This window comes from Priapulus caudatus, unplaced genomic scaffold (assembly GCF_000485595.1).
Source record: "Priapulus caudatus unplaced genomic scaffold, Priapulus_caudatus-5.0.1 Scaffold1459, whole genome shotgun sequence".
NCBI classification, from domain to species: Eukaryota; Metazoa; Priapulida; class Priapulimorpha; order Priapulimorphida; family Priapulidae; genus Priapulus; species Priapulus caudatus.
Window position 1 is genome coordinate 106,222 of NW_014578520.1, and position 12,446 is coordinate 118,667.

Genomic DNA, 12,446 nt, shown 5'->3' on the forward strand with positions numbered 1-12,446 from the left:
GCTGCGGGGGGTAATTTAACAATTTTAAGCGCCCAGACCCCCTTCGCGTGCTCGCAACTTGGCGCCCGGTTAGACCCCCTGCTTACAACTCCCGTGCACGCGCCTGCGTAGCACATTGCCCCTTGCCAACGAACGCCCCCCCCCCAATCTAAAGCTGGCTACGGGCCTGGGCGTGTCCACGCAAACCCTTATAGTTTCATTATACGCTTTTTCCAGGGGAATCACGTCATTGTTCGATAGGTGAATCAGCTTGTTTAACAGCATCTACTCGTTCACGTAGTGACTAGACGTCTGCAGCGTATCCGCGCGACACGGCGAACGCACCACCTAGTGGTGCCACTAGAGACAACTCGCTGCCCCTATATTTCGAATACTTTCACGAGGCATTCTTGTATAGATTTTGTTCAAGCCGCTCTCGTGAATTGGCAGTTCTGGCCCTGCAGAAGCCTTTTCGGTCTATACACGTAGGGCGGCCTCTCGCCTGGTGGTATTTCGTCCTTTGTTTTTGGGTTTGCGCGCTTTCGTTTTTTTCTATAACGCGCTTCTACTAGTTCTTTTTCTTTCACGGCCTTCTGCCGGTTATTCTCGTCCCTATCGGCGCCCATAGCTCGCGCACGAGGCTCTCTTCGGCCTTTTCGGGCCCGAACTTTCCTGCGACTGCCCGCGGTCCGCGTTCAGCCCGCTCCCCTAACTATAACTTTAGTGTCGCGACACCGACTTGGCCCGCATTAAGGTCCGTCCCAGTCTCACGCGAATGGTGACGTCGCGTTTCATTCTCGTAGCGCATGTTCGCTTTGCCTTATGACCTGTTGACCCGCGCTCGGCATCTCCTCTCAGACTCTAGCCGTTTTGCCGTTTTTGCCTATTCCAGGCCACTGGCCGGAAGATCGCCCGCACGTACCAGCCCCCCGGATCATCACGTTCGTTCGCAACGGGGCGGGGGGGGGGGGTGGGGGGTGAGCCCTAGGCGCATAGCGACCGTGTCCAGATGGGCGTTGCGGCCCGAAGATGCGTTGTTCCCCGCGCCTACTCTACTCCTGTAGTCTAGTAGTAGTAGTAGCTACTCAGTTAGCAGCTACTAGTATAGTACTAGCTAACTCCCAGGACCGTCGGAGCTAATAGTAATGTAATCATGACTCATCTGTTCTCGTAATTATATCTAAGCTTACTATAATGCCGACCCTCACCATCACTACCCTATTATATTGATATACTATTATCTTTAGATTGCTGTAACTGCCTTGGTTTTCTGGCCCTTGCCTACCTTGGGGCCCCTTATACGATATTGGGCGGCCATGTTTCTATCCTTGCCCACTCGTCCTCCTAGAGCTACTATCGACTAGCAGAATCGCTCTGTTGGCTAGGGTTAGACTAACCCCTCGGCTATACTCGCCCGCAGCTTGCGCGTTTCACTAAAATATCATGCTTGACCTACTAGAACTCTCTTTCCTCCGCACTTGTTCTGCTTTCTCGTATAGGCGCTACTCTCTTTCCAGCAGGTTGCGCGGTGCCAAGGCTATCTATAGACTAGGACTGCTCCCCCCTCGATTCGCCATTGCGTGACTACGCTAAGCCGAGCGGTGCGAGCGAGTGCCCGTCTCTGGCTATAGGCGGCGGCCGGGCGGCCACTGCGTCTTTCCACTCGGGGCGTACGAGCCTCGCCATTGAACGTTGCAAGAAAACACGTTGGCAGCGTTGGGGCGCGACCGCGCGCCGGTCGGTGTTTCGTGATTCTGACCGCCGTTTCCATTACTGAGGGCAAGGTTCGCGAATTTGTCAGAATTTCGACAGTCCTTATCTGTGCTTCGCGTCCCACAGGCTCGGGTCCGCCCCGATCCTCGGTTCAGTTTTTCTAGCCCGTCCAACACTGTTGACGTCCCAAATGTCTCCCCTGTTGTCCCCCACTCAAATTGCGGACTGTTCGTCTGGCAGCTATGGATCCGTGCGCCCGCCATCTCCTTCGGCGGGGGGCCCGGATCCATAGAATGCCCGCGCTGCCTACATGTCGTAGGCCGTTGCCGGCGGGTCGCGTGCGCCTTCGGCGGGCACTGCGGCGCAATCGCTAAGTTTTGAGTTAAGGTAATTTATGAAGCCGCTGATAGATGTTGATCGTGTTGATGTTGTTTTGGCTCGTCTTGAATGGCCTCCTCTTCGTGTCCGCTATCTTCATTCAAAACTCATAACTTTCTATAAAATTTATCATGGTGAGATGAAAATTGGCATTCCCTCTTGCATTTTCAATTTAGCTTCTTTGTCTCTGTGATTCCTTATTGGAATTCACTGCCTTCATCCTTAGTATAGTAAATAGCAAGTTTACAACCTTTTCCGCTGCTATCCGCAGTGTGGATCTACCAACTTGATCTACTTCTCTCTCCATCTTCGTTATAACTTATAGTCCCCATGACTTTTGAAGATTAACACTTATGAGGTTATGAGGTTAAGCCGCCACCGGCCAGTACCAAGTACCATCCTAGATGAACATTGAATAGATTTATTAGTATGTCTGATGATGGTACCTTATTCAGTGATCGAGTGTCCTGTTTCAGTGTTTGGTAGGTACACTACACGTCTAAAGTCTACACCGTACCGCGTGCGTTTTAAGCCAAGCTATATCTCTTGTATATATATATATAGCAATATATATAGCTATATCTCTTGTATTCTACAAACCAAGATTACGAACATGTTTCTCACCACTTCACTTATTCGTCACTAATATTGCGCTGGCCATGGCATATATTTTGTATCGAATATGGAATGCGTACGTATTAACTAGTATTATGGCACATATCAGCCCGCAGCCACCACCCTTCGCCATCTTTACGAGTAAAGTTTGTTTACACAACCTAGATATGTAAACACAGGTATATGTGTATTATATATGATAGGTGTGTCTGTCTCTGTGTATCTGGAAGGTAGCTCAAACTCGAGACTCCCAATGTTGGGCCAACGTCGGCTGCCCTACGTTGTAGTACTGTACCAACGTTAGCGCGCTGAGCAAAAATTCATTGGGCCAATGTTGGCATGTCCTGAAGTAAGCCGTTGGCGCAACGTTGGCCCACTGGCTGCATGCTATCTGCATTACTATTGAGCCAAAAGTGCTCCAGGATTAGTGTTTGATAATAGTTTAATACCTACGACACTGAGCGCAATGTTTTCTAACTAGCTTGCTGACAGACCTAATCAGTAAATGTGTATGTGGGGAGGTAGGGTGGAAGAACGAATACCAAACTGGCTGTTTTATAAATATATATGCACAAGAGATTGTATACTCACACTCAGCAATTTCCTATGTTACCACGTAACATCCATATCCACCTAACCACAAAGTATTCTTACCCTCCCACGAAAAGGAGTAGTCAAGTGATACGTGTGTTCGTGGGGAGGTCGATGTCACAGAGTCAGATGCTGCACACGACTGCACGTGGTAACAGCCAGGATGTGGCGGAGAAAGGCAGCGTTCTTACACGGTCGTACGTCGCAGCGACGACGCGTGCCTACCCTAAATTAATTAGGTTCTCTTTCTTACTCCCAGGTCTCGTTAGGACATGGCGGACGTTAGCGAGCAGCCGGAAGCTGAAGCTCCTGACGCCACGGCAACGGACGAGGATGCTGATGGCGATGCTACAGACGCGTTTGGCGTACCTGGGTAAGCGACTCGCACGGAAGCTGCAGCATGTAGAGGATGTGGGCTGTGCACTCGCTAAGTAGCCAGAGTCATAGATTTACAATGATCTGTAGGTGGACACCATGACGTGAGTTCGATCGTCGTTCCTTTTTCTAATCTAGTTCTGCCAAGAAGGAGCGCGCGCGATAACCGCTATAACGAGATCCCTTTTCGAATTTAGTTACTGTATACGCTGTATATTTCGCCGTGGTTTAATTTTCGCGAATTTCGCGAACACATCCCCGACCGCGAAAATAACAACACGCGAATAATTCATAATTCACCGACCGCGAAATTAAACACTCGCGAAATTGTCAGTCAATTCTGAATTCGTGAAAATATCTGTACGCAAAAAATATGGCATATACAGTAATCGTCTTCGCGTCGTCGTTTCAGGAGCGTGTGGGCGGCGGGCGGCGCGTCTGCGCGGACGGAGATACCGCTGGACGACGCTTACCGGATGGACCACCCGCGCCGCGGCCGCGCCATCATCATCAACAACAAGCTGTTCCATCCGCGCACGCAGATGAGCGAGCGCAGCGGTGAGCATTGTCGTCGTCGTCAGTTTCAGACTTTGAAACGCAAGCGCGTCGGAGCTTTGGTTCCGGGGCGCGTTTCACTAACGTCCGTTCGCTATTTCTTCTACGCTATTTCCCGAGTTGTTCGCTAAATAGCGGAGGACGCATATCACGCACGTCCGTTCGCTAAAGTCGCTCGTTATTTTTTATTTATGAGCGTCGTCGTTGTCGCCGCGCCGGAGATTCGGCGATACGCTGCATTTTTCGCGGGAGGCGGCCGCAGTTTCGGGAGTTCACGTGCTCTCGGTTTTTGAAACGCCAAATAATTATGAAGACAATGATGATGATGATGATCATTGTCGTTTTTGCGTCCGTCGCCAGTGATTCGCGGCATTTATCGCAGAAGGCATCTGCAGTTTCAGACTTTGAAACACTTGTAAAGTTGTAAAGTTGTAAGCACATCGGAGCTTCGGTTCTGGTCAGAGTTTCATTGTCGCGGCGTCGTGTTTTGGCGGCGGCCATTGTAAACGTTTGAAAAAGGAAAAAAGGAAATCATTTTTCTGAGCGAGATTTCACAGTAAAATGATAAATAACAAAAAATAGTGAAAAACAATTTGGTTTTATTTACTCCTGTTATCATCATTATTACCATCATCATCATCGTCGTCGTCGTTGTCATCAGCGCATTCGTGTGCCTGCAGAGAGGCAGCCCGAAGCCATAACTCATCTCCCAGCTTCTTGCCGTCGTTTTCAGGCACGGACACGGACGCTAGCAGCCTCTACGTTCAGCTGAGCAAGCTGGGATTTGACGTGTCGCGATACGACAACCTCAGGGCCAAGGAAATGGTGCGCGTGATGGAGGCAGGTAGGTAGGCGTGGCCATTAATTAGGTACCTAGGTGTTAGCTGCGGGAAGTGTAGTACTGTGTGGGGGTAGGTGTGGCTCAAAGGACATCTTAGAGCTTCTCAATGACGACCCTGCCAAAGTGCTAAAGTTCCTTGAGAGGATAGGCCGCCTGGTCGCACCTGAACTGTGATGCTCCACATCACAGCCACTGGGAGCGCAGACTACAGAGAGAGAGAGCTGCGGGAGGTAGGGTGGGCAATTGAGTAGTGGGTGGGTAGAGGTGGGTAGAGGTTGGCAGACAGGCAGTCAAGCCAGCAGGCAGTTAGAATGGCAGCCAGGCAGGATGGTAGGTAGGCAAGCAATCAGCCAGGCATTTAGTCAGATAGACGGTTAGGCAGGCAGGTGGGAGGGCAGCCAGGCAGGCAGGCAGGTAAGTAGGTGTAGTACTAGTGCGGTGTACGTCCCACGGCGGGCAATCAAGACGGGGGAAAAAAAAAACAATCGAGCTAAAACCCGTCGTCTCACTCTCTCTGTCACGCTCTCTCACTCTCTCTCTCTCTCTCTCACTCTCACTCTTTCTCTCTCTCTCACTCTCTCCCTCTCCTGCAGCCGCGCGCGAGGACCACACGGACGCAGACTGCTTCGCGGCGGCCATCTTGAGCCATGGCGAGGAGGGAGTGGTGTTCGGTGCGGACGGGGAGGTGGGCATCGACGCGCTCACCGCGCCCTTCAAGGGTCCGCGCTGCAAGTCGCTCGTCGGCAAACCAAAGATCTTCATCATACAGGTGAGCGGGCACAGGGTGTGAGTGGGCGGGGCTGCCGACAAGGGTGATCGGTGGGTGTGTGTAGTTTGAAAATATATTTTCTTCTAACTTTAATAACTTTTCGTACTAAAAATGTAGCACATACTTGTGGCAGAGCACAGTGTAAGCGTGCGTGCTGTGGCTATATAAGAGCAACAAAAAGGGGGTCCAACGACTCATCGTGTTATATCCAAATTCGCGTTAAATCGGGGTTATATATACACATATATATATAATGTGTGTGTGTGTGTGTGTGAATATATATATATATATATATATATATATATATTAATGTGTCTGTATGTGTATGTGTAGGCGTGCCGCGGCACGGAGCTGGACCACGGCGTGGACGCGTCGGACGCGGAGAGCGGCGGCCGGGATGAGGATGAGGCAGACGCCGTCGCCGTGCAACGCATCCCCGTCGAAGCCGACTTCCTCACTGAGGGGGGGGGGGGGGGGGGCTTACTTCCGTCGTAAAAGGTACGCCATATATTCATTATGTTCCTACCTGTTATTCATGTATGTACCTGTTATTCATGTATGTACCTGTTATTCATGTATGTACCTGTTATTCATGTATGTACCTGTTATTCATGTATGTTATCTCTATTCAGCTGTATGTACCCGTATCTTCATGTATGTACGCTGTTATTCTGCATTGTATGTACTTCTGTTATTCGTCCTCATGTATGTACCCGTTATTCACGTTCCTACATGTTCCACTTGTTTTCTCCTCGCAGGTTAATACTCATGTCTGTGTGTTTCTTATTTATTCTTCATGTAACTACATGTTCCTTAGTTCATTCATGTTCCACACATTCCTTCTCACATGGAACTACTCATGTCTGTGTGTTCCTATCTACTCTACATGTACCTGTCTAATCTTCATGTTCATACATGTTCCACACGTTCCTTACCCGCAGGTTACTACTCCTGGAGGAACTCATGTCTGTGTGTTCCTATCTAATCTTCATGTTCCACACGCTTCCTACCCGCAGGTTACTACTCCTGGAGGAACTCATGTGTGTGTGTTCCCACATGTTCTCTATGTACCTACATGTTCGACCCGTTCCTCCCCGCAGGCTACTACTCCTGGAGGAACTCGGCGCGCGGCTCCTGGTTTGTGCAGTGCCTGTGCCGCGCGCTCGAGCGATTCGCCGGCAAGATGGAGTTCTGTCGTCTGCTGACGCGCGTCAACAAGATGGTCTCGTACGAGCACGAGTCGAACGCGAGCTCGGCGTCCATGAACCGCAAGAAGCAGGTTCCCTGCATCTCGTCAATGCTCACGCGCGACCTCTACCTCCCACCGAGGCAGTGAGGAGGACTGCGGGGGGGAGGGGGCGGGGATGGAGCGATGTCATGAGGTGACGACAGTCGTCGTGTGGTATGGTGGATGTTGCATGAACGTGGAGGGATGCCGCATTTATGTGGCATGTGGATGCGAAACGATGCTGCTTAAATGCTAAAGGGTATCGCGTGAACACAGAGTGATGCTGTGCGGAGAGCTAACTGATGTTTGTGTGTCTGTCAGGAGTGTGATCGCACAGATGTAGGAGTATTGGTAGCAATTGTGATATAGGAATCGGCAGTCGATGAACGCACCGCCTCATACGTAGCAGCGTTGAATTGTTTCTGTTTTCGTGCTGTGAGGTTGCGAGCGTTGGTGCAGACAGTGAATAAACAAAACACACTCGTCTGTCTAGTGAAGTGAGGTCACACGCTCAAGCTGCGGGCTCTCTATGCAATGGTCTGTGATGCACGGCAAGTGGCGACACCTATTGGAATTTTTAAGCACCGTTGTGTGATGTAAATGAAAAGAGCGGTTGACTCGTAGTTTCCCCATCTGTTTCTACGCTTATGGAAACAGATGGGTTTCTATCTAGTTCTATGGTTATGGAAATGGATAGCTTTTCTATCAAATGCTACGGTTATTGAAACAGATAGCCTTCGGAGTTTATGCTACGGTTTTGGAAATAGGTTTCCTGTCTATTTCTATGGTTTACGAAAATGGATAGGTTCTGTATCTATTTCTCTGGTTATAGCGATAGATAGGTTTGCTATCTAATTCTTGTGGTTTGACTTGTGATGACGTCATTGTCCCTGTGATGCAGGGATGTTTACTGCTGGAAATAGATCGAGCAGAAATCAGGTTGTGGAGTCGGCGGCACGTGTATTTTTAAAAATTTTAAAAAAAAACTAATTTTTTAAAACATCACGGAGAGTGTGTTTCCGTGCGAGTCTCGTTTTTTGCCGGGACTGTTTTTTTAATACGACTGGTAAACTACGTTGCGTGAAACGGTGGTTGTTGATCAGTGGTTATTTTATTCTCACTAACGTTATCACAAGCGCGCACAACATGTATTTTTCCCGCGAAAAAACACGTAGGAAATCGTTGTTGATTTTACGGGGGTGTGGCGTGGATGGTATGAATTTGTTTGAATATTCAGCGGTATTTAACTTTATATAGCTGAATTTAGCTGTATTTAGCTGAATTTAACTGTATTTCTAAAAAGCGTACAGCATCTGTTCACGCCCACCCTTCTTCCCTTCCTCGTCACAGCGTGGCATTAGGGTGTGGACGCTTGTGGTGATGTTGACGATAGCGAACGGGTTCCTCGCGCGTATACTTACACGTGCGGCGATATCTCGATCAGCGATCGAAAACGCCGCGTGAGTTCGCGATCTTAATTAATTACCCGAATAACGCGATTAATTTACGCCAATGATCTCAGGTTTATTTTGCGATGGCCTCGTCGATGGGAAATAAACAGCACAGCATGTTCGATGCAGGTCCGGTTAATCTATGCAGACCTGCTAGATGCTGCTTATGTTGTATATAGACATGTATATATATATATATGTATATATATATATATATATATTATATATATATATATGTGTGTGTGTCGGCTAGTCATTGATCATTGAAGTTCACAGTGTTAGTGATTGATCTGTCTTGTAACCCATCAGGGCATTTACTCGTGTCGCTCGCGTGTCGATGCGGTACTTAAAAAATCAAACATGTTTGTAAAAACCAGGGGCGTGGCTATTTCAGGAGGTGGTGGAGGGAGGGTGAAGCCTCGTGCGGCTTGTGTTCTTGGCAGTTGACCTTGGGCAGTTCGGCATTGACGTGTAATAGTATCTAGATTAGTCTGGAGGGGCAAACGCCTCCCGGCCCTCCGCCACAAGCTACGACCTGAAAATTTCATAATTCGTTAATTATTAATATATTTAATTTCAATAATGAGTATTAATTATTTGATTGTATGTCAAATACGTCTCGCCTAGCGAACTGATGTGTTGTCGTGCACAGAAAGTCATCGTCGTGACGTTTTAGACTCGTGGGTGTCCATTTATGATGTTTGAGACAGTGTGCCCCCTGATCTCTCTACACTAACTAGCTGATATTAATATATAATTATAACTAGTTAGTATATAGAGATCAGTGCAGCACGCCCCCTGGTGTCACACAGTATTCACACACCTTGCCCAACACTCCCTCTATCTTCTATACGCTGAGCCGAACTCTTGCCATCGATTGTGGTCTATTGAAATTATATCGATATGTAATCAATATTATTTTAATTTATGCAGTGATTGCGGTGGGAAGCGGTTATAGGAATAGGTTTTACCGTTGCACTAGGGAATTAAGCACGGTTTCTTGTAATGTGTGCTGTATAAAATTAAATGATTGCAATAAACGAGCGTGAGGCATTTTGTGAAATTAATCATGTTTGAGATGTTGGTGTGTTTCGTACATGTGGTTTATTCGCACTGTCGTTCAGTTATATATCAGCAGGGGTTAGTAATGACAAAATTATTTAACAATAACAATTGTCATTATCAGAGGCGCAAATCCAGTTTAAAAAGTGGGGGGGGTACAGACGTGGTTCAAGAGTGTGCGAGGAGTGAAGCGACCGAAGAGGAGGGCGTCTCCCCTTCCCACGGTAAGAACTTTTTCGTATTTTTGATCTCTAAAAGGGTCGTAGTAAGTATCAACTATTGTTTGTATCGTGTTTACATGCCATAAACTAGCTCCCAGCGGGCAAAAGACGTTGAAACAACGTCGACAATCGACGTTGAAACGACGTTGAAAAATGTCTGGATTTGCAATTTTATTCAACGTTACTATCTAAATATTATATTTTATCGACGGGTTACAAAGGGGAAGTGACGTCACTCCGCCCCCACCTAATATACGGTCGCGGTTCCTATATTCAGTTTAGGCTATTATATATATATTGATATATATCAATCAGGAGTCTTTTTTATACTTTCTATTTTTTTCACTTAGTGTAGTGGAGACAAGCACAAAATAATAATATTATAGAAGGGGCTTATAATTATGCCGAACCACATGCATGTTCAAAAACCTGAGGGGGGGACATTTGATAGTGTGTCCCCAACCCTTCAAAAGTAGTGGGGGACGTGTCCCCCGCGCCCCCATGGCATTTGCGTCCATGACAGTATGGACTGAGGAATACTGCATAATATAGCTTGCTATTAGAGAAGGAGGGTTGAAAGACTGAGGAAAGGTGGCAGGAAAGAAAGCTGACGGTGGTAAAAAATAATGAGACTGAGCGAGGAACAGAGAGGGAGGCAAGGAAAGTACAGGGGCGGATGAATTAGTAGTTTTGCTTTCCACAGGATAGGGCGCTCTCCCAATCATAAACACAGGTCTACTGATAACAATTTATTTCATAAATCTATGCTGAGATATTCCCTAATCATTTTAAATGAATATCCATCACAAAATATAACTCTTCTGGTGAGATATTGCGCATGCGCTAACACACTAACGTAGCCAAATTGCGTACTGACTGGTATATGCAATGAGCATCTTACATGCAAAGTCTTCTTCCTATATCTCAAGAGAGGTATACTTGTTTAATATTATTATAGAAATCTATGCTAGAATACCTCCTCCCTATTCTAAGTGCATAATTTTTGCAAAATATTATTCTTATCGTGAGATATTGCGCATGCGCGATCACCGTTTCAGACGTGCAATATGGCCTGAAGAATACTGCATAATATAGCTGGCTAAGAGAGAAAGAAGGTTGGGAGACTGAGGAAAGGCGGCAGGGAAGAAAGTTGAGGGCGGTAAAAAAGAATGAGGCTGAGCGAGGAACAGAGGGGGAGGCAAGGGAAGGACAGAAAGGGATGAATTAGTAGTTTTGCTTTCCACAGGCTAGAGCACTCTCCCAATCATAAACACAGGTCTACTGATAACAATTTATTTCATAAATCTATGCTGAGATACCCCCTAACTATTTTAAATGCATATCCATCACAAAATATAACTCTTCTGGTGAGATATTGCGCATGCGCTAACACACTAACGTAGCCAAATTGTGTACTGACTGATATATGCAACGAGCATCTTACATGCAAAGTCTTCTTCCTATATCTCAAGAGAGGTATACTTGTTTAATATTATTATAGAAATCTATGCTAGAATACCTCCTCCCTATTCTAAGTGCATAATTTTTGCAAAATATTATTCTTATCGTGAGATATTGCGCATGCGCGATCACCGTTTCAGACGTGCAATATGGCCTGAAGAATACTGCATAATATAGCTGGCTAAGAGAGAAAGAGGGTAGGAAGACTGAGGGAAGGCGGCAGGGAAGAAAGCTGAGGGCGGTAAAAAAGAATGAGGCTGAGCGAGGGATAGAGGGGTAGGCAAGGGTAGGACAGAAGGGGATAAATTAGTAGTTTTTCTCCCCACAGGCTAGGGCGCTCTCCCAATCATAAACACAGGTCTACTGATAACAATTTATTTCATAAATCTATGCTGAGATATTCCCTAACCATTTTAAATGCATATCCATCACAAAATATAACTCCTCTGATGAGATATTGCGCATGCGCTAACACATGCACTAACGTAGCCAAATTGTGCACTGACTGGTATATGCAGCGGGCACCTTAAATGCGAGTTCTTCGTACTATTTCTCAAGAGAGGTTGTCACAAGTGACAGAGTTTATACACGCGGCATGACCTAAATATATGCCATAGATGATTCGTACGCGCGATAGCTGGCGAGAGTGAGACATGCGGGAGAGGTCAGACGGCCTGTAGTTTTTGTCTGGAATAGACGTGTGAAGGTTGTGTCTTATGTAGACGTGTAAAGATTGTGTCTGATGTAGACGTGTAAAGATTGTGTCTGATGTAGACGTGTAAAGATTGTGTCTGATGTAGACGTGTAAAGATTGTGTCTGATGTAGACGTGTAAAGATTGTGTCTGATGTAGACGAGTGAAGTTACTATTTGAGACGGACCGGTTGAGTTGAGTCTGTGAGAGAGACGTGCGGCCGGAAAAGGGGCCGAAGTTTGTGTTTGAGAGACACGTGTGGCTGGAGAATAGGAGGAAGAAGAAGAAGCTGAAGAAGAGGAGAAGGGGCCGAAGTTTGTGTTTGAGAGACACGTGTGGCTGCCTGGCTGGAGAATAGGAGAAAGAAAAAGAAGCTGACGAAGAGGAGAAGCAGCAAAAAAGAAGCGGAAAAGGAAGAAGAAGAAGAGGAAGGAAGAAGAAGAAGAAGAAGAAGAAGCCGAAGAAGAAGCGGGAGAAGAAGAAGAAGACGAGGCCGAGGAAACAAGGAGAACCC

At 47.0% G+C, this 12,446-nt stretch overlaps 1 protein-coding gene across 1 annotated transcript in view; it reads left to right on the plus strand.

Annotated features, from left to right (window-relative positions):
- LOC106816707 (caspase-3-like) overlaps positions 1 to 9,562 on the plus strand; it is a 9,723-nt gene extending 161 nt beyond the window's left edge. The window contains exons 2-7 of the mRNA XM_014821326.1: positions 3,536 to 3,649; positions 4,064 to 4,209; positions 4,940 to 5,050; positions 5,641 to 5,816; positions 6,150 to 6,271; positions 6,891 to 9,562. Of these exons, the coding sequence (XP_014676812.1) occupies positions 3,549 to 3,649; positions 4,064 to 4,209; positions 4,940 to 5,050; positions 5,641 to 5,816; positions 6,150 to 6,271; positions 6,891 to 7,152 (918 nt within the window). The 5' untranslated portion in view covers positions 3,536 to 3,548 and the 3' untranslated portion in view covers positions 7,153 to 9,562. The remainder of the gene's footprint in view (positions 1 to 3,535; positions 3,650 to 4,063; positions 4,210 to 4,939; positions 5,051 to 5,640; positions 5,817 to 6,149; positions 6,272 to 6,890) is intronic.
- The last annotated feature ends 2,884 nt before the right edge of the window (positions 9,563 to 12,446 follow it).